This window comes from Dunckerocampus dactyliophorus, chromosome 3, assembly GCF_027744805.1.
Source record: "Dunckerocampus dactyliophorus isolate RoL2022-P2 chromosome 3, RoL_Ddac_1.1, whole genome shotgun sequence".
In the NCBI taxonomy this organism is placed as follows: domain Eukaryota; kingdom Metazoa; phylum Chordata; class Actinopteri; order Syngnathiformes; family Syngnathidae; genus Dunckerocampus; species Dunckerocampus dactyliophorus.
The window spans coordinates 35287832-35310900 of NC_072821.1; the positions used below are offsets into that span (position 1 = coordinate 35287832).

Here is a 23069-nt window from a genome sequence, read left to right on the forward strand (position 1 = left end):
TGTCTTAGTTTTACACAATACATCATAAATAAGATAAGTTAGCTCGCTATAATGTACTACGCGCCCGCCCCCCTCCCCCGTCCGTGGGAGATTTGTGGGAACACACGCCGGTCCGTGGGTCAAAAAAAGGTTGGGGAACACTGCGTTCTATGGAACAAACATGCCAAGGTGCTGAACCCAATGCCCAGAGTGAACTCTCTTCCTGTCTGTTTGGAGGCACATGGTTTGCACATGGCAACATATTGAGAGTCTATTGAAGTTGGCAAAATCATTTCAAATCATCATCATCAGTTCATTTTTTTCTGAACAAGAAATCTTGTCATGTTTTCAGGACAACCCTACTGTTCAATAATTATTTTTTTAGTTCAAGATAACAAAATAAAATAATACAAATACACTAAGTCCCCAACTTACGAACATCCGACATGCGAACTTTCGGAGATACGAACACTATCCGACTGGTCTATTTTTTTCATGTATTTTGCCTTATAGTACTGTACTGTAACTCCATATTTATACTGCTACATGCCTGGCCAGTAGAGGGCACTGTGACACTGCTAATGGAACCAACATAGGAAGCGTTAGTTGCTGGGGAGAGAAAGCTAAATGGAAAGCTAAGTTTTAGCTGTATGATACAACCCGGACAGAGCGTGTGATTAAAGTTTATGAAGAGTTAATAGGCCTGCTTAATTCTACACCACCCACAGAACACTACCTCTTTTAGAAGAGTCTAACCACCACGACCATTTGTCCTTTTTTTCAATAACTCCTCCTCCACCACATGCTCGACCACTGCTCTTCAAAGGTAAATAACATTTATCATTACGTTTTATTATATCATTTTTATTATTGTTTATTTCATTAATTATCCTCATTTAATATTACTACTGCATCCAAACTCATATTTACATACATACTGTACACATATACTGTATATGTATACACGTACATGTAGTACCTATATCATTGGTAATATTACCTTTTCCCCTACTTAAGAACAATTCGACTAGCGAACGGTCGTCTGGAACCAATTGTGTTCGTTAGTTGGGGACTTAGTGTACATGTCTTTATTAAATAGAAATTTGTCCTGCTTAACTTAAAAGAGAATAAGTTGAGTGTCCAACTCGATTATAGGTCCAGGTCTGGGTCTGGACTCAGCAGTTAGTGACCTGCTATTTTCTCCACAAACAGAAAAAACTTTACTTCCCACCCTAAATGACGGTTAGCACAGAGTTGCTCAGGCTTTGATTGTACACTACAGATGCTTTTCCTGAGAATACACAATACTGTATATACAAAACTATCCAGACACACGTAATAAATCAGGATTTGGACTAGACCCCTTATTTTTCCCTGAATCTGAACTCTTTGTTCAAGACCTTTTGGACAGGCGACGGACAGTGCTTCCAACTTTGTGGGAAAGGCGTGTAGAAGACCCTTTGTGTTGGAACTCGAGCATGACCTAGTCCCCAATAATTCAGGTCTATAAATGTATGCTTTGGTGTGGAAGAACTTGACACAATCTTGACCTAAAGTCTACAAACCTCCTAAACACCTTTGGGATGGACCAACACCAGTGACCTCACAAACAGTCTCCCCAAAAGGGTGGAAGCCTATACGGTATCGTGTCCAATCTTAATTTCAACACAAAGAACACCAACGTTGATGAGTAAAATTACCTGCGAAACAGGAATGACGATGAAGGAGCCACCGCCAGAACTCTCAGTGACCACGGCCAGGAACTTGGAGTTTACGGCACAGAAGTGGTTGTCATGGACGTTCTTGGTAATGGGGATACCGTCGTAGGAGTGCTCCCGATTGGCGACCTTCCCATAGACATTTCGAAACTTGGAGCTTCGGTAGGTCGGGCGCCATGACATCTGACAATAAAAGCACATGGTAGGCATTAAAAACATACCTTGTGAAATGAAATCATAATGCTTTACTTTTTGCAAGCACTGCACACACAGTACCTTGAACTGTGACGCACGCGGCAAACCAACAGTTCACAAATACTCAATTCAACTTCCATTAGCAATTTGACAAACGTTGATACTTGTGGCAATCGTCATTATTGTGAAGATCCTAAGTAGGGGTGCACGATAATTATCTGAATTATAACGTCATACTGATAAATGCGATAACATTAAAAATAGCTCTGATTACCAATAATATTAAAAAAAACTCTCCAATGAGGCTAGGTTACCCAAATTGTGCGGGTGAGCAAATCAAGCACTCCTTTTTTCTCCTGCCTGTGACGTTCCCTGAGCTCACTTGTAAACAAACATTCACTTTTAGAGGAAGACATTTTGCATGCTAGTTGTAACAACGCTCCATTGACATAATGTGACCTGCATATTAACCAAGCTACAGCGACATTGTTATCGTTCTTATTGTTATTACCATTGTTATGCCCAAGAACTACGTTACTGGCGTAGTGACACCTCGCCACACCACACCGGCTAGCCACTAGCCGGCTAGCAACTAGCTATGTTTTTGGAGGTGTTTTAATAGCAGGCTTTCTAGGCGGAATAGGTGTGTCCCATTATGTGCATTAAGTACCTGCCTGTTTTTGTATCTTTGGAACGCACACAAAAGAGAGAGACTTGTGCTCATGTCTCACATAAGGGTTGTGGGTGATGGCCAAAATTAAAAAAATAAGTGTACTTTTCCTTTAAAGTGCCTCCAAAAGCTTTCAGAGAGATGCACTCTTTTCCAAGAATAACTTTTGAGTGGACACAATGGGTTGGGGTAAGAATTTTTCACATTTCCGTCAAACAAAGCCACAGTTGCAAGAAGGCCTGTCCCATCTGTGTGTGTCTGATAAAAGTCACACATGAAGTGGTGAGAAATGCCTATTAAATGTGAAATTGGAAGAGTGTCATCTTAGTGTTTTAGTGGGTAAAGATGTGTTACCCAACATGCTACTTTTATGAAAATATGTATAAATGGGCACACCTGTTCAATATTGTTGGGATTTTTACAGTAACTGCGTAGTGGATGACAGCAGGCAATCCTCATTTCATAATTGCTCTGTTGACATGAGAGTCCAGGGTCCAGGCTAATCTACTTAATTACTACGGTTACAACTACGGTACAACTATTGGATTACATCTACTGCACCTGAATCTTAAATCTATAATATAAGAACTCAGATACAAGCAGTCCATTCCAGACTCCACACGAGCACTTCTATCCTGCAGCCCATCCTCCAGCAGAGCAGATCCCATGTGTTCTAACACGCTAACAAAGTAGTAAGTAACTGCCGTGTGGCAGCAATTTATGTTATAGTCTGAAAACTGGTCATGCACAAGTTGCACAGAACCGGGGAAGTTTAGTACAACCAACAATCATTGCGCATTTGAAGCAGTATCACAAACAACAGTATCAGGATTTTTGCAACACTACGGAGGCCAAGAAACAAACCCGTAGCTTCCTCAAACGACCAACGCTGTCCAAAATATTTGCAAAGTTTAAGAAGGTAACTGGAACAAATTAGGATTTGACCAACTGTACCTGTTGATTTGTCCTAATCAAATATCATGACATTACTACTACCACATCGGAGAACGGAGGGCGCCACCTGCTGTGGCCCAGCAAGGTGTACTGTATTCTGGCACACGCTCCGAGCAGCCGGTGTGACGCCACGGAGGTCTCTGGCAAACCTTTTGCACTTTTCCACTGAGGAGGGTTGTTTTCCCTCGTCACAGAGCATTGGTACAACGTCCTTCCTCTGAAAGTGAATGTCTGTTTACAAGTGAGCTCAGGAGAAGTTACGACAGGCTGTTAACGTCACAGGTAGGAGTGTTTTTTAAATGATCGGTTATGGGAGCTATTTTTAATGTTATCGGATTTATTGGTAATAATAATAATAATTACCTCATATTGGTCTGATAATTATTGTGCACCCCTAATATCAAGTACATCCCACGATGATGATGAGGTCACCTTAACAACAGTGCTGGTGCGACACGGCAGTCATAAAGCTGCTGTGATATTATCACATAACAAACCCACCAGGATATCCTCCGGCCCTCCTCTTTCATCCGCATCTAAGCTTGACTGCCGCTTCTCTCATGATGTTACCATTCCTTGCTTTTTAACTCACACTTCCCTTTTACCCCAACTGATAGCTGGAAGACGTCACCCCCACCCACCCTTCTTCCACTTCCACATCCTCAGGATTTCCTCACCCTCTGTCTTCCTGCCGTGGAGCAGCAGACGTTCACACTCAGTCCTCACCCTTCCTGCTGCTCTCCTTGTCGTGATGCCCCCACCGCAGTAGCAGCAGTTTACACACTTATCATCTCCTACATCTTCCATCCTTCACTCTGCAGTCAAACCAGTCTAGATAACATTGCACGCGTACGCTTCCAGTGGGTAGATGCACACACACAAATGGAGCCCTGCAAATGGTATGAAATGATGCCGTACCTCCAGCATATCGCTTTGCGTGGACATTTGCCTGAACCCTCATGAGCCCTCTAGACATGAAAGAACACCCCTGTAGTCACCTTTACACTCCTATTAGCCAATACAGGAGACATAATAAGACAAAATAAGACATATAAGGCAGAAATAAGGCTCGTGCTCGTGTGTGTTGCTATAAATGCGTTACGGCCACAACAGTGGTGCATGTTTCTATTAGGGATTTTTATTCTGGATGATGGTGCCTATGTTGTGAGATCATTCAAAGCTGCAATAAAAGCCTGATCAGGTCTGGTGCTTGTGTGTCTCACCCAGTGTAGATTGCTACGTCAGCGTCTTTGAATGCATCTTTTGAAGGCCTTATGTTTGAATTTGACTTCATTTAGTTATTTCTATGCTTGAAAATGCTTCATTTAGGCAAACAAATATGTAATATTTGCTAAAATATGCATATGTTTTGACGAGAGATGCACACTATATATTTTTCCAAACCGATTCCGACATCTGCTTTTCAAAACGAATATGATACCGATAAGTAGGAACTTTTTTACATCTACTTTTCAAAGTTTTTATGTAACTGAAGTTTGTGCACACCCGGAGGTAAGGAGGACTGGAACAAATTAGGATTTGACCAACTGGACGTGTTGATTAGTCCTAATCATATATCATGACATCACTACTACCACATCACTACTATCAGGAGAACCAGAGTATAGAGCGCGAGGAGCCACCTGCTGTGGCCCAGCAAGGTGCACTGTATTCAGGCACACGCTCTGAGCAGCTGGTGTGATGCCACGGAGGTCTCTGGCAAACCTTTTGCACTTTTCAAATGCTGCGGTGCTGGTGTTTCAGGTGGATCATTAATTTTTTTGTGTGCTCTATGTCTTTTTATTCCCCCTCATCACGGAACATTTGGTACAACTATCACGCCAAATGTCTTCCTCTGGAAGTGAACGTTTGTGAACAAGTGACGTCAGGGGAAGTTGTGACAGGCCGTTAACGTCACAGGCAGGAGAAAAAAGGAGCGCTTGATTTGCTCACCCGCACAGTACGCCTCATTAGAGCGTTTAAAAAAATGTTAAAAACATTATCTGAGGATTTATCGATATGACGTCATAATTCCCTCATACCAGCCCGATGCCCATAATACATACTTTTATGACTTTACTCTATGTGATATACGCGCATTTGGAACATTAAAAGGCACTTGAACACCACCAAAAAGCTATTTCAAGATTTGCTTGCCTGGGAGATGTACACTGTGAGCCAACATTCATCTGCAGTCCACAGAGTGACTATATTTCATGCCACATGAAGGTAATGACATCCAGTCCAGCCACCCTGTCATGTTTTGGCTTCCCCCGAGCCCCTCACGGTGACACTATGCAGTCATTCATCACCACTTCCTAACCCTGTGAGGAGTAAATATCACAAAAAGAGAGACGACATCCTGTCTCTTTTGGCCACATCTTCGCTCTGTGGGAAATTGGCTTCTTATTCCAACACACAGGAAGCATCACAGCTTGCCTGGAGTCCTTTTTTATTTTGCCATGGGAACTTTTTGGACTTCAGAAGAACTTGTTGTACTTTAGATCTGAAGTGAAAAACTCCATTTTATGCATGCATCATTGATCATTATGCATTGCATCATCAGTACAGCACACTCTGTGTATTATGTACACACTTGTTACAGTACAGTTACAGTTGTTACAGTATAATGTTATATAATGTACATAGGTTTTCTATGCTCTACCTACCAGAATATTCCATTTGTAAATAAGGAATCCTACTTCACGGAAAAGTTCTTAACACCAATTAACCGCGACACCCTTATCTGCTTGCTGCAGCTTGCTTCACTTAGAAGACACACACACACATACCCTAGAACCCGGGTCACCGATGTTTTTTCTTGCGAGAGCTACTTTTAGAAAATGAAAATGGCCACGAGCTACTCATTTTTCTAGAAATGATTTTCATATCTTAATTCAACCCAAACAGATCAAATATGCTTGTTTTACCAAAACATTCACAAAATGCTGGTATCCACAACTCACATTTTATGTTTCACAATACTTTTCTTTCTAGTGTTCTCACATTATTAACTGAAAACCCGAATGAAAAGCAGGCCTGCAGGCGCCTCATGTGGTCGTGGGGGGCCGCCTGGTGCCCGCGGGCACCACGTTGGTGACCCCTGCCCTAGACTGACACAAGCTGGAACCAGTTAGAAGCAGACACATAGCCACACCACTGATACACGTAGGGCAGCGGTCCCGCCCCCTACGAGGGGTGGAACCCGATAGGATATAGAATAGTTGCTTCCTATGGAGGCTTCTTCCTCCGACTCTTACAGTAGATGGACTGAAGCCCCAGTGCTGAGCTGTGTGACAACTTTCAGACAATTGCTTCACTAAAGATTGAAAATACAGTAAAGTGTGTCCGAATGATTTCTTCTCAGGATAAACGAACTTGAACGTTTCATCCTGTTATTAATGCACTGTGTGAGTCCAACGGTGTTCTGTGGCGTCACACCGCCTGCTCGGCGCGTGTGCCCGAATACAGTGCACCTTGCTGGGCCACAGCAGGTGGCTCCCTCCGCTCTATACTCTGGTTCTCCTGATAGTAGTGATGTGGTAGTAGTAATGTCATGATATTTGATTAGGACTAATCAACAGGTACAGTTGGTCAAATCCTAATTTGTTCCTTCTTACCTCCAGGTGTGCACAAACGACAGTTACATCTAAATGAAAAACAGTAGATATAAAAAAGTTATTGGTACCGTATCGGTCTTGAGAAGCAGAAGGTTATCGGTTTAAAAAAAAGATAGCTCGCGTCTCTAATTTTAAGCATTAGAGGAGCTTCCTTCCTGGGTGCATTGATTTCACATAGTAACATAGAAAGGAGCACTACACCTGGTGTTCCAAACTTCCAAACTCAAAAACATAGCGTTACCTTTCAGTAGTGGCTTCAGGCATTGTGAGGGAGTGTGTGGTGAAGCTAGTCGTTGGCCAGCTAGTAGCTAGACGGTGTGGTATGGTGAGGTGTCACTACAACAGTAACATAGTTCTTGGGCGTAACAATGTCAATAACAATAATAATGACAATTTCGCTGTAGCTTGGTTAATATGCAAGTCACGTTATGTAAATGGTATAGGTGCATCCCATTACGTGTATTCTTAGCTTCCTCCTTTTAGCTGTTTTTATATCTTTAGAATGCACAGAAAGGAGAAAGACGTGTGTTCATGTCACACATAAGGCTTGAGGATGATGGGCCACATTTAAAAAAAATAGTGCACTTTTCCTTTAAATGTAATAGTAAATAAGCATAAAAATGTGTTTAATAGTCTAAAAAGCTGTGTGGTGTTTCACACCTTTACTGTCAATGATAATAGCAAGAACAGAAAACCAGTCCAAAGTATGACAAAGAGAGCGTGCTGGTATGAAGGCACAGTGCCAGATGTTTCTTTTTGCCTGAACAGATGTTATGAAGGATGACTGCTACGCACGTATTCAAGCAGACTGAATCACAACCTCAGCGATGCCTATTTCTGATCATCCAGGGAAAATGAAGCATCATATCCTCACACAGATACATACACTACATTTCAAATCATAACCGCATTTTGTCATTCTTGCTGCAGTATACAAACGCCCATGCTAAGAAAGTGTTTGGCCTTGCGCACAGTATGCTACATATCTATTATAAGGTCACTCATGCACATATTTCCAGTCTGTTGCATTGATCGGTTTATTGCCAGCCTGTCAATTGGACTTCCACACTACACTAAGCCCGTGTCCCACTTTGAGAGCCAGTAGCCTCTTTTCACAATGCCCTGTGGACACATGTTTCATTTGGTCTTTTATTCCATAAGCAGCTCTTTAGTAATATTCAAGTTATTCCCAGTTTGCTTGTGCCATCACAGATTTAGATCTTTTTTTATGTCATCTTTATTCAACCAGGCTGCTCCAATTGAGATGTGCAGTGTATTTTTCACAGGAGGTCTGGCCAAGACAGCAGCAATGACTTGACAGTACAGGTGTCCAATAATAAAGGTGGGCTGATATTGGCATATTGATATTGGCATATTGACATTGGTGTAACGGCTGATATTGGCGTATCAGTATTTGTGTAACAGCCAATATTGGCATATCGATATTGGAGTAACGGGTGATATTGGCATTGTCATGTTACGCAGGACAGGAGCGAGTACGTCCTGTCCTGCGCCCTTATTCTGGCGAGCGGTGCTTCCAGCGTGGTGGATGGGACAGCCGCTCCACGCCTGGTGGCCGCACAGCTGCGGCCAATGTTCATTAGCGGCAGTTAAAAAGAAAGTTAAAAATGCCCGGCGCTGGTTCATTGTCATTGTCTTTGTTGTTGTGACTGTTGATGGACTTCCTTACTCGACTGGTGCCGTCACCTAAAGTAACAGACTCACCTGTTATATTACTTTTGTATTCGTTTTGCCACAGAGCTCTTTTCTCTGTCGTTTTTGGTTTTTGGCTCTGGTGATTACATACCGCCGTGCAATAAAGAGATGTTTAATTGCACTTAACCCAATCGTGACAGGCATATTGATATTGGTGTAACGGCCGACATTGCCATCATGACTGATATTGGCATATTGATATTGGTGAAACAGCCAATATTGGCGTATTGATAATGGTGTAACGGCCGATACTGGTGTACAGATATTGGTGTAACGGCCAATATTGCTGTATTGATATTGGTGTAACGGCCGATATTGACGTATTGTTATTGGTCTAACAGCCGATATTGGCATATCCATATTGGTGTAACGACTGATACTGGCATATGGATATTGGTGTAACAGCAGATTTTGGCCTAACGGCCGATATTGGCATATTGATGTGGTAATAGCTGATATTGGCATATTGATGATGTGGTAATGGCTGATATTGGCATATTGATGATGTGGTAATGGCCGATATTGGCATATCGATGATGTGGTAACGGCCGATACTGGCATATTGATGATGTGGTAATGGCTGATATTGGCATTATGATGATGTGGTAATGGCTGATATTGGCATATTGATATTGGCGTAATGGCTGATATTGGCATATTGATGATGTGGTAATGGCTGATATTGGCATATTGATATTGGCGTAATGGCTGATAATGGCATATTACGGATGGCAGCCAGTATGGATGTGCGTGTGTGTATGTTAGTAAAGGTCACTAGTAACCGTCACTCCCTGAACCTTAAGAGCCATGCTGGGCGTCAAGTTGACTATTTGGCTTTTAGCCAGACGCCTAGCACTCTGGACTCTCACTCTGAAGGGTTTGAGCCCACCACGGTGTGCAAGACTAGCTGAACCAGGCGAATTATATTGGCATAAAAATGAGATATCGGCTCATGTTGGTATCGGGGGTTTTGCCGATAGTGATATTGGTGTGCGAGTGATAGCAACAAGCTTTCTACCTCAAATTTTGGCGCACTTTTTGTTTAAAAAAAAGTATTCTTTTTGTTAAATTTTTTGTCTGTTTGAAAAGTACAGAAGGTTTTGCAAGAGACCTCTGTGGTGTCACACCGCCTGCTCGGAGCGTGTGACCGAATACAGCGCACCTTGCTGGGCCATGCCAGGTGGCTCCCTCCTCAATGTGCATCTCTACTAAAAAGCATCATACAAGGGAATATTCAGAAGAAAACCACTGGATGGCTTCGGTTCTATCCCTGCTTTGAGTAATTTCCTGTCCTATCAGGAAACTGCACACCCCACGCCGACATCCCATCCACTTCCAGACAGGGGAAATGACTGGAGTCACTAATGCTGCTAGAAATCCTTCAAAGCTTTTCCTTGAGGCCTGATGATTGTGTTTGTTCAAGACACATGCTCTGGCCCTTGGTCCTCATCTCATCGGCTGTCATTTACTCTCAAACTAGCCTTGCTTTAAGAGGCTCTACTTTGACAAAACTCATCTAACCCACTGCTGACGCTGTGCACCATGACCAAGCAGCTTGATGATTGATGAATGTTGTTGCGTTGCACATTTTACCAATATCAAACAGGGTGAGTAAAGAATATTAAAATATGTCAACACAAAGTGGGGCCCTATGATTTTAACGGAACCGTGAAATTGGCCAATGAAAATGAAATTTACTGTTAACTGCGGAATCTCACAGAAAGCGACATAATGTGGCTGTAATGCTGTCATCGTGAGGAGAAGGAACACTCCTCTGGGGAGGTATTTCCGCGGCGGACCGCTCAATCGTGGCGGAATCTCATCACAAACACTAACCTGCCCACTCCCGAACTAAACATGTCAGAACAGCAGCCTTAGACACCGGCGAATGCTGGCGGAAAAAACTTGGAAAACACTCTCTTACGGCACATGAATGGAAGCTAGCGGGGTGAGCTTAGTTTAGCAGAGCATGCTAATGCGTGTGTGCGACTCTGTGCGGCTGTATGAGTTTTTACAGAGTGTTGTGTTTTACCGCTTGTTAATGCAAACAAGCATTTTACGATGCCCGATGACGTCGTGCAAGTTGTGAGTGAAATAAGGACGAGAGGCACGTTTGTTCTTGCTGCCAGCTGCCGTCTTTACCGTCAAAAGACATTCTCAATACATACAACACACTTGCGGCCTTCAAAATAAGAGCACTGTTTGCCACATCTTGTCTAATTGTTAGGAGTGTCACGAGACACTCAGTTCACGAGACGATGCACGAGACTGGGTGTACGAGACAAGACAAAATTTTAACATGACTTTTAAGATAAAGACAATTAAGAAATATAAAAAATATATGACAATTAAGAAATGTTAAAAAATATATGACAATATATGGCAATCTACTAATTTACCGTAATTTCCGGTGAATAGGCCACTACTTTTTTTGTTAAACTTTGAACCCTGCGGTACTTCAGAACTACTACTAATTGTTTAAATACTGTGCTGCTCGCGTGTCAGTGAGGAAAGGGTAGTTCTTTCCTTGGCAGGAGCCAATCACAAGCTATAAGGGAACTCACGACGAGCTGCTCAACCCATTGGAAATCACAGGAGGTCGTTACTCAATATAACAGTCTGAGTCGCGGTGTCATCTTACAAAGAAACACTAAAATCATCGCACAGCAACTTAACACTCAAAAGGCGTACTTAATAAATATACAAACAAGTACCAATATTTAAAAACAAAAAACTTTTAACTTCTTCCATGATGGCTGCCAGGCCACCATGGCGGCCATTGGCCAATGAACTGCTCAGCTGGACAAAATGCATTATGGGGAAGTTTTTAAACTTGTATTGGTACATGTTTGTATTTCTGAAGTATACCTTTAGAGTGTTAAGTTGCTGTGTGATGAGTTTAGTGTTCTTTGTAAGATGACACCGTGAGTCAGACTGTTATATTGAGTAATGACTTCCTGCGATTTCTGATGGGTTGACAAGCTCGTTGTGAGTTTTTTCGTAGCTAATGATTGGCTCCTGTTAAATAAAAAGCTGCCTGGTCCTCATGGACTCATGTAAGCCACAATATGCCATTTTATGATGTGGACACGAGCGGCTTATACACCGGAATTTACGGTAATTTAATTTCTATTATGCTACACTCTTCTGCACTCTGTGTGTATGCTAGCGATCCCGCCTCCACCCACCAAGACAAAGACACTGTGTGATTGACAAAAGGGCTCACTCCGTTCATGGTGTTGTTGGCAATATATGAGGCCGGCAAAATGATCCAGTTCATTTTCATTTATTGTGTGATTAATTCATTAATTTATTATTATTATATCGTCCCAGACCTAGTGCCATGAGACATTTTTTTCTGAACAAGAAATCAAAAAATATCATAACGCAACTGGAATTGGATCGGTGACTACATCTCCCTCAATCACAAGCACGGGCGTTACAGTTTGATGAAGGTTTTGTAGCAAAGTGTGCAGAGGCTGACATCCCATTAGAAAAGTTAGCCAAGCTACGTCCCTTTCTGAATTACTGGGCAACATTGATGTGTTGCATCAATAAATGTAAGGATGTTTGCAGTTCACTAATGGGAATTTGGGGAAAAAATAAATCAGGTTTCATAAGGCCCTAACGACGTGAAAGAGGGAACAGAAGGAAGAAAGAGAATGCTGCTCAGGAAGGTAATATCGATATTTACACAGCTACCAGAGCCCTCAGGTGTAAAAGAGAGCTGAGTTTGACCTGGATGAACTTCAGTGTGTGTTTGTGCACGTACGAGTGGGCGCCAGGATCATTCACTATTGATGTGCTCTCAATCCTTACCCCACTCAGCACTCTCTAATCTTCACTCAGCTTTCTGGTGCTGCCAAACGCAGCTCAGCAGCCCGTAGAATATGTTTGGATGTGTTGTTGTCGACATTTCAAATCTTACAGCCATGTTGGGGAAAACAAAGCCAAGAGGTGATATGAGGACACAAGGCAGACACAGCGGAGTATACAGTATTGCGATTGTCAGTCTCATGCATGAGAATGTGATGTGGGATAACATGACGTAAGATTTATCAAGCAACTACTGTTTCAGGGAGAGAGCCGCCCTGATTGTTCAGCAGTCGAACTGACATTCACTCATCGCTTCACATAAACTGCCTGTTTAGTAAATGTTGGAATGATACAGTATTTCTTAGTTTAATAGAACGCTTGGGACTGTCATGGGTCGAGAAAGTAGGACGTAGGTGTCTCTCAGGCCCTGTCCACACAGAAACGCTTCCTTTGCTGGGTTGCAAAACAATGGCATCCACACAGTGTTGGATCAGTAAATAGTCCCATCCACACCAGAACGTATTACTGGGTGAAAATGATGTAATACATAAGGCACACCTGCATGTGGCAGTGTAAAGCGACACAGACAAAAAGCCACATGACACCAAAATGATAGAAGAAGAAATAATGCATGCGTGGTGAAATACGTGTTGCTGTGTGTACATTTCATCGAGTAAATATGAGATAGAATACGTTCATCTTTTGTTCAGAATCAGCTACTTATCACAGGTAACTGACACGACTTCCTTTTCATTCTCGCAGCGCCATGGCGCTTTTACGCAGTCGGACGCTGAGCGTCTCCTGACTTTGGTGGGGAAGCGTAGAGTGGGTTGTTCCACTGTGTGAAACTGGACAGTCATTGGATAAATGCAAGGCTTTGTCCTGCCCATCGGACGCTCAGCGTTTCTGGGGGTTTATGGGGCAGTGGGCTGGCCCGGACGCTCGGCTTCTGCATGATGATTGGATGATCTGTCTGAGGCGGAATTCCTTTTGGTTTAACAGTGAAATGAGCGAATCAGCGATCTTGAAGTATAAACCCCCACCGGAGCATTTTCATTCTGTTGTTCTGAACTGATCCGGAGACTTTATCGATCCCCAGCGACTTTGTCTTTGTTAACGTTGCGTTTGCCGACTCTCTGTCACGTTGCGGTTTCTTTCCCCATCGAGCAGCGGCAGCTGCGGAGATTCTCCCACCGTCACGATCACTCACACTCACAGCCGATCACACAGTAGCCTTAAGCAGTAGCTCCAGCTGCTAGCAAGCTGCACATCATGGCAGATACTAGAATTTACATACAAATAAACAAACACATTTATGATGTAGGCTGGAAGAAAATAAGCTTCCGCTTCTTGAGTGGCCAGCAGCCGCTACTGAGATGCACAATATCTTTTTTTTCTGAAACCAATACCGATAATTTTCTGCTTCTGATTGGATTTGACCAACTGTACCTGTTGATTTGTCCTAATCAAATATCATGACATTACTACTACCACATCACTACTATCAGGAGAACCAGAGTACAGAGCAGAGGGAGCCACCTGGGGTGGCCCAGCAAGGTGCACTGTATTGGGGCAGACGCTCCGAGCAGCCGTTGTGACACCACAGAGGTCTCTGGCAAACCTTTCGCACTTTTCAAACTCAGCGCCGCTGATGTCTCAGGTGGCTGATAAGGTTTTTTGCGTGGTCAATGGGTTTTTTTCCCCTCATCGCAGCGCATTTGTCACCTAGTGTCATCTTTCTTCCTAGACCCCAAGAACAGCCGGGTTGTGGAACTCTGTCCCACCAACCATGTTTCCAGAGACTCCTAACATGAACTGTTTCAAGTCAGCAGTTAATGCACGTTTTTTGAACGATATTATTAGTGAATGAAATAAATGTGTCTATTTGTATATTAGATCTTAGGGCCACTTTTCGTCCACCACAACTTGAAATTGCTAATAAAAAAATTGAAATAATTCATTTATTTATTTATTTTTATTTTTTTTATTATTATTTTTTTTAATTATTTTTCATTGTGTTTTATTTATTTATTTTATTTTATTTTGATTTTTTTTTAATTTATTTTTTCTTTGTTATAGCTCAGAAATTAGTATTCAGACTTGACTTTTTAAAATGTTTTCTATGAAGATATTTAAAAAGAAGACATTTTAGAGCTGTAACTATAATACCGTGAAACTGTCAAACCGTGATATTCATGCCGGCCCATGCCAATATCAGAGTACGTTAAAGCTTACAGCCTTGCCAGGAAGTGCAAGTGTAATGGCCCCAGGAGCCTTAATGGGAAAAGCATCATAAGGAGAAAGACAGGACTCCATCACTGTGGGTATAATGTGTGTGGATGAATGATACTGTATATCATATCCCCAACTCATATGGAAATGCACTTGAGGCTTTTTCTACACTTTGGACTCAAAGACGTTCAAAGACACACAAACTGAGCAGTGTGAGGACGTTTTCTGACAGGCAATGAGCTCATGAGATCTGAATGTCTTCCCATGGTGAAAGCTTTTCTGTGGCTTTCTCTCAACTATTTCCCCCTTTTCCCTCTTTTGTCTCACACGTTTTGTCTACCCCATTGCACAACTCGCTCTGTTTGTCTCCCTTGCGTGTCCATTATCTGCTCTTTTCAGTGGGAAAATAAGAAACCGAAAAGATTAAGTCTGGATTTGGGATTGTTAATCTCTACACTGGTGAACGTTTGTACTCCATGCAAAAGGGTTGCTTGCTTAGCAATTTAGCTTGCAGTTAATTGTGTGTGTGTGTGTGTGTGCCTGTTTGTGTATAAACGGTAGGCTTGACAAATAGCAACTGGTCTAAATCAAACACCATGAAGATTAATGGTGGAGGAGGTGTCCCAAGCAGGAGCAGGCCCTGCCCACACGGAAACATTCCTGGAATTTTTCTTTTGGTGGTTTGAAAACAAATGTGCGTCCACACTGTGCCTGATTAGTAAATAGTTGCATCCACATGGGAACGGACCACAGCGTGACAACCATGTAACGATGAACACACGCAACCGCGCGTTTTCTGGTTTTTCCACTCTGGAAGCCGTTTTAAAAAAATACGGATTCAGGTCAGCCGGAACGCCGTTTCCATAAAATGCTTTACCGTTTTGACCGGAAAATGTTTGGATGGCGCCTTCACTGTTTGAGGATTTTTGTTGTTGTGAAGAGTAGCGATCGTTTCAATGGAAACTGATGAACAGCCACCGAAGATGGGCGTTTCTTGTGTTTTTTGCATGTAGACCGGCCGTAGGAGCCCATAGGACCGGTTGTGGCTTAGGCTTTGTAAAGACTCAAAGAACTGAAGTAGAATCTTAACAACGTTGTAACATAAACACATTTCTAGCATCTTTCCAAGCACGCGTGAGTGAATGACGTCAGAGCAGCGTGGGTGTCTTTCAACATTAGACAGTTTGCTGCGATGTAATTGCAAACATACTCAACACAGCTGGAATCCCAATTTGAATTAAACACCACTCACATCGCTGAGTTGGATATACAGCATTGGCTGTAAACAAACCTGTTTTTGCTTGCGGTTAGGAGGACTTCATAGTACTAAAGAAAGATGGCGTTTTCCCCCCAATGTGAGCCCATTGTGGGTGCCGTACTCTTCAATTATTCTACAAGAGGACTGACTGCTTCTAATTTACTGCTTCGAGTTAAAATAGATTTCGGGTTGTGCAGATTCCAGGCAGTTGCTTAGATTACTGACTGTAAAATTAAAGGAAGAGGTTCTCTCACAAAGTTGATACACAAGCTTGCCTGTGTAGATTCTCCATCATCCAGGTCATGGCAAAGGTTGAATCGATGATGTGGTGCGTAAAGATACTTTTCATTTCAATGAGTATGCTCTACTGTAGATGGAACTGTACAAGGCGTCCAGAATCAAGAATGGCAGGGCCTGTCCATTTATACGTCACCCTTGATGTATCAGGAAGTAGCTTGCTAACAAACAAACGGACAAACTAACAGTTTGTTTTGGTTTGGTCTCAGCATCACTCGACAGTCGTCCTTCCTTTATAGCGATTAATTGGTTCCAGACCCGAAAGCGATAAATTATTTTCCACAATATAGGATTCAATGTTAATCAATGTAATATTTTTTGTATTTAGATCATAGAAAACCTGTGTATGATTTTCTAAAAAGACATTCTAGATCTCGTGTGACGATTAAAACATGACGTTTTTTAAAACGATTAAAATGTTTCTCGTTTGGAGAAAAGCTGTGTTGCAAGAACAGGGCAGCCAGAAGCCAATCAGACTGTGAAGTATGGCTTGGCTACTATGAACAATAATACAGTAATATGGAAGTGGCAGTGTGCCAGGCATTATTGGAAGTGCTTTAGACACACCTTGCAATCTAACCCACCTTGGTGTTCACAGCGTCAGCGTCAGTGAGTGACATGTGGCTGCTTTTTCCATCGGAGTTAAACAACTGCTTGCTGCTTGTTGATGTCCAAGCAGAAGCTGTAGTAATTCTACATTTGATCAATTTTACTTAAGGTTTGTCAGATCAACCCATGTAGATGTTCCGACTTGTCTGCACCCTTAATCGCTGAGCGGTTCTATTGACGCTGACTGGATTTGGCTCAGCGTCATCTTTCAAGTACCGACGATCACTGATTCCGTTTCATAACACACCTCATGCTAGGGCTGTGTGACTTTGGCAAAAAATAAAAAATGATGCTTAATTGAACCTCCAACCTCGATTTCGGTTAATGTAGGATTATCCCACTCATAACTATTTATGCTGTAAATAGTTGTATGATTTTGAAACCACTGACACGGCAGTTTTACGTCGATTAGAAGCTCTAAATGTCGGTTTTAGTTGTTTTTCAATTAATCGCCCAGCTTATAACATAATATAATATATCCATCTATATAATGTATGTATACAGTATGTTGTTGTTTCTTATTATAAATTGTTTTTTTAATGATAAATATCAAAGTACAGGTGGACAGTCCTGACGTAAATAAACAAAGACAAGTAGATAAGAGACAAACAATGAGCTGTATTATTATTATTATTATTATTATTAGTGATGATTATTATTATACAGTATATTTTCATACCAGGATTGTTTTATGACTCGGTTAAATAAACAAATTTGTTTGTCCTGTCATATTTTTTCATTGTGTTTTAAATCTCGTTCTCGTGGACTCAGTCTCGTGTATCGTCTCTTCTCGTGAGTTGGGTGTCTCATGACACCTCTACTAAATATGTTTTTTTAACATTATTAGAGCCCTGCAGTTGAAATAACACGCCCATAGTCACCTTTACACTCCCATTATTCATTATTCACACAACATTGATAACGAGCAGGCGAGCTAACCGGTTAGACCGGCTAAACCTCCTATTTCTTCTAAACTTAAAAAGCCAAAAACGTACCACTTCCATACGGAATGGTACAGACATTTTTTTCACTCTATCATGTGGGACGTGCCATGGCTGACTTCATCACTTCATCCAGTGTTAAGGTAATGTAATGTAAGCTAATGTCCAATGGTTTTGTGTCATTACTGCCACCTAGTGGCTACAATACTACATATCACTTGTATTTCTATATGTTCTGACTAATAATAGACCAGAGTCTACCATCAAACAGCCATCATTTATTCATTACCGGTAATTCATTTCTGAAAAAATGCGATATTGCGAGACATGACTGTACTGAGTTGTCAGATGAAATAAAAATGAAACAACAAAAGCCAGTCCCCTCGCTAATCTCAGTCATTCCCTTCTTTATTTAGGATCTTTGTGTCCCCCCCTCCGTCCTGTCATGACACACTACTCTCTCTGTGTCGTCCCACACAAAACAACTGGACCATTTTAACTTCTCGTGCAAATCACAGCTTTCAAACCGGGGGGAACATTGAAAGGAAGGGTCTGTGCAACCTTTCGTGCCAGTAGCTCGCCATGAATCTTTATAACACATTTGAATTGCAGCTAAATGAACGGAAATGGCTTTTGAACATGAGGCACAATTTAGCCTCTTTGTGCCTTTAATACCCAAATTCTTTGGCAGGGGATTTGCAGACAGAGGCTTGTCTGACAGTCTTCTGGAATTTACTTGAGAAGTCTTGCTGTGGTCATGATGGTCTCTCCACTTAAAGCAAAACTTAAACAGACAGGAAGATAACTGGGCAACAATCCACACGAGAGAGAGAGCCTTGTCGATGCAGAAAACTAGGATGGCTTTCTAGCCAAAGAATTTGAGAAGGCCGAATGCAGGGGGGGGGTCCTACTTCCTACTTACAACTTATGTAAGTAGATGCAAGCTGCAGGCTTTTATTTAGCAGCACACACTTGCATAGTCTCAGGTCAAAAGACAGCAGCAGCTCTTTTGCTCGTACCAACAATTGTAGAAATGGAAGTCATCCTCCCACTTACACAAATCTTTGCCAACTCATACTTCTTTAAACCCTGATGTGCAAGTTGTGACGCTCATGGCACGGCATGGCAAGCATCGCTTTCAAGGAAACACGTTCTCTTATTTTTGCTTCAGTAGGCAAACCATTTGAAGCTCAAGAAGAGAACATTTATGGGAAATCAAAGACAATAAAACACTTTCTGGTGGGGAAACTGTTAATTTGATTATTGTTCTATCAATCCATCACTGACTTTATCCAAGCTGGCTGCTACCAATGGTATTCCATTTGGAATTCATTCAAGGTAAGACACAGGTATTGCCAGTTTTGCTGAAATCAATACAAATGTGAAACAAATTGTAATGCTGATACTACTTTTCATATACAGTGGTGCCTTGGTTAACGTCATTAATTCGTTCCAGAAGGTCCGACTCAAACCAAAACCGACTCTAACCAAAGCAAATTTTCCCCACAGAAAATCATGCAAATCCAATTAATTAGTTCCAGAATGTTTGACTCAAACCAAAACGGACTCTAACGAAAGCAAATTTTCCGATAGAAAATAACGTAAATTCAATTAATCCGTTCCAGACACCCAAAAATGCTAACACAAAAGACATTTTATAGACAATAATTATAGTTTTACATGCAGAAAATGATGCAAAAATAATTAGAAATGACCACTGAATGGACAACTGAACATTTAACGTCACTTTGACCTAAACCCACAAAACCATCAATGAACAAAATAACACAAAATAAACACATGTGCTGCCACCACAATTTGCATAAATGCCAAAAATATATCAAACTAAATACCAACATTCTAGAACCAATGAACATGCACCTTGCTGTTTAATATAGAAAATGAAAAAAAAAACACGCTGGCGGCAGTGAGCGAGGATGCCATATAAGGTGTCTGGTGACGTGTGATGTGTTTGACTCCGGATGCTGTGAACATGCTACGGTAAGTTTGAATGCTTATGTTTTGTTGTTGGAAGCAGAAATGAGTGTTATGGATGTAAAATGAGACAGGCACAAACACCGAATGTCCCCCTCGGTTGATAGACTGTTACCTGGGAACTGGAGTACATGTGTATGCATGGATGTACGTGCACCGCAGCCGATGACGGAGCCACTCCGTCACATTTACATACCTCTGAAATGACGACAGTCCTCTCTCTTAGCCGTCAAATTTGGAGGTCTTGCACCCTCGTCTCGCTTTTCTCTTTTGTGCGGTCTATGTGTTTGTTACGTTGTGTATCTCTCTACAACTCAGATACGAACGCTGTTGTCCTAAAATCACTTGCAAGTAATCCAAGATTTGGTCTTCAGCACGTGATCCAAGATTGCGGCGTAAACAAACTCTATTTTGGATGCTAAACAGGCGGGCGAATGCAAGCCAAGGCAACATTTTTGCAAAAGTTTGGGATGTTATCCGAAAAATGTGCTAACCGAGGCGGACGTTAACCGAGGTACCACTGTTCTTCTGTACATGTGCAGTCCTACATTTACATTTGTCAAGGGGACAGAGTTTTTCTCAGCAGACACTGAGGTTTAAAAAACAAACAAACAAACAAAAACTAGAGATGCACGATATCTTTTTTTTTCAAACCAAACCTTTTGCAGTTTTCAAACGCCGTGGCACAACAGCCCCAGGCGTGGTAGCGATGTGGCATTTCAGGTGGCTGATAAGGTTTTTTGTGCGCTCAATGTTTTTTTTCTCCTTATGGCAAAGCATTTGGTACAACTGGCACACAGAATGTCTTCCTCTGAAAGTGAATGTTACGACAAGCCGTTAACGTCACAGGTAGGAGTAAAAAGAAGCGCTTGATTTGCTCACCCGCACAGTACTGGTAATCTCGCCTCATTAGAGCATTTTTATAAAAAATTATCAGTTATTGGAGCTAATTTTAATGTTTACTGGGATGATGTTATAATTCCCTCATATCGGGCCGATGATTATCATGCACCCCTAAAAAATAAAAACATATGAGCCTTTGTCAGTGTTCACACGCATATGACTTATTGCAGCAAGCCACTCACAGTAAGTCCACAGTCTTGCACGAGTGCAAATGTAAAAATCCAGAACCGCCCACGTGGGCATAACTGGCGGGATCGGGGGGACGGATTGCGTCAAAGTTGTGAAGGTCTGTCTGAGAGTGCCTCCACAGATGATATTTCTTTGAAACAGTGTTTATTTCATGACAATCCGTTTCCCCACTGCATTTTCACCAAATGCGTATTTTGTCATCCAGTCGCTGTTAAAAGAGTTGATATCCCCACATTTGTTTATAAGCACGGTTGACATTATTGGGCTTTGCAGGACCACTGCTTTATAGGATCATCTCCATTTCCAGCGTCAGTCATTCTGTTCCTTAAGTCCTAATAATAATTTATGAGCGTGATAGATGGTAGCAATATCCATGGCTAAACCTCAAGGTGGAGCAAAGTGTCAGTCTTAAAAGGTTAAAGAGCTTACGTCCCTGTCTGTCCCACAGACGACTCAACCTGGTAAGACCTTGTTTGAAAGCAAAGTCCAGGGATTTAAACGTGCACTGACCTATTTTCAAAGCGCTGTGCCTCGGAAAAGCAAACTAGAATGACTTACGATACAATAACCAAAACAATCTGCTCAAATGTTCAAGAACTACAAACTACTGCACTTACTGTGTGTGTGTGCACATGTGCTGTTAAGTCGATAACTCTGAATGAATGAATGAATATTCATTTTTTTAAGTGAATGACCTGTGAACGGAAGATTTTGGCGACACACAAAAACATGTCTGGTATGCAGCGGTGCTGTTTTCCGTTGAGTGTTATGCCGAAAAAGACACGATAACGAGCTAAACATGGCTCTTTGACGACTAAAACATGACGAGTCGTGTGGGAGTTTTCGTTTCGTTGCCGTTTGACGTGTTCTAGTATGAATTAATTTCAGGTTGTGAACCGAAGAAATTAAATGAGCACTCAATAATGTCATCAAATCGTACCCATATGCATTCCCACATCGTATCAAATGAGGTGAAATAAAAAGGGGAAAAATACAGTATAGTAGTCTATCTGTGCAGCGTGGGAGAAAGTTAGCACACGCACAATAGTGTGTTCAAGGACCGCCAAAGTGGAATAGGCCGCCGCTCCCAACAAATAACATAAACATGCAAAAACTACGGGATTTGTAACCGTGTATTATTTTTTGAACAAAAAGCATTGCATATATTTCCAAAATTGATATGCATTTAGATAAAATTCTATTTAGTTATTTACAAATGAATTGTTAAATATTTAAAAAAAAAAAATAAATAAAACATTTTTATTTTGTATCATTGCACCTGAAAGTGGTTGGGGACCCTTGGTCTATCAGACGTTTGAAAGAAAACTGCACTTTTTAAGAAAATGTTGCCCATCATCCACAATCCTTATGTGACACCCTTTTCTGTGCGTTCTAAAGAGAGAAAAACAGCTATCATGTGGGAAGTACCAATGCATGTAACGGGACACACCTATTTCGACTGTAAAGCCCTTGAAAAGTCCTTCATGAAATGCCAACAATGTTGTGCTTACATAACTTGCCTGTATATAAACCACGCTACAGTGACATTGTTATTGTAGCTATTTTTCTGGCGTTGTGACGCAGCGCCTCAAGCCACAACCGAGAGGTAATGGGCCCACTCCAAAACAATGTGATAGGACACCAATCTGAGAAACAAGAACAAGCATATGAACAACAAGGAATAGATAACCAAATGATGGGTAAAGTATTAGCACACATTCCATCTTTTGTTTATACACGGCTAGATGGACTTGTCTAAGAGTAGTCGTCGTCGGTGGTGGTTGGCTCTCACCAAGTCTGCCGTGATTAGTAATTGTAGTTGCAAAAAGACACATGCTTGACATGCGGCTGTTGTTGACGGAAGTAGCGCTAGTTCCTGATCTATGGGCTTTGTGAAATCAAAATGATCAAAATACGGCAAGTATTACATGTTATGATGAATGTACCTGTTACTGCATGGTCACGGCAAGGGATTAA

The 23069-nt window shown here is 41.7% G+C and overlaps 1 protein-coding gene across 2 annotated transcripts in view; it reads right to left on the reverse strand.

The window, feature by feature from the left end:
- Window positions 1-23069, reverse strand: part of coro2ba (coronin, actin binding protein, 2Ba) — a 43301-nt gene that overhangs the window by 14791 nt on the left and 5441 nt on the right. For both annotated transcript variants that reach the window (XM_054769876.1, XM_054769875.1), the window contains one exon: window positions 1680-1880. In XM_054769876.1, coding sequence (XP_054625851.1) covers window positions 1680-1880 — 201 coding nt within the window. The remainder of the gene's footprint in view (window positions 1-1679; window positions 1881-23069) is intronic.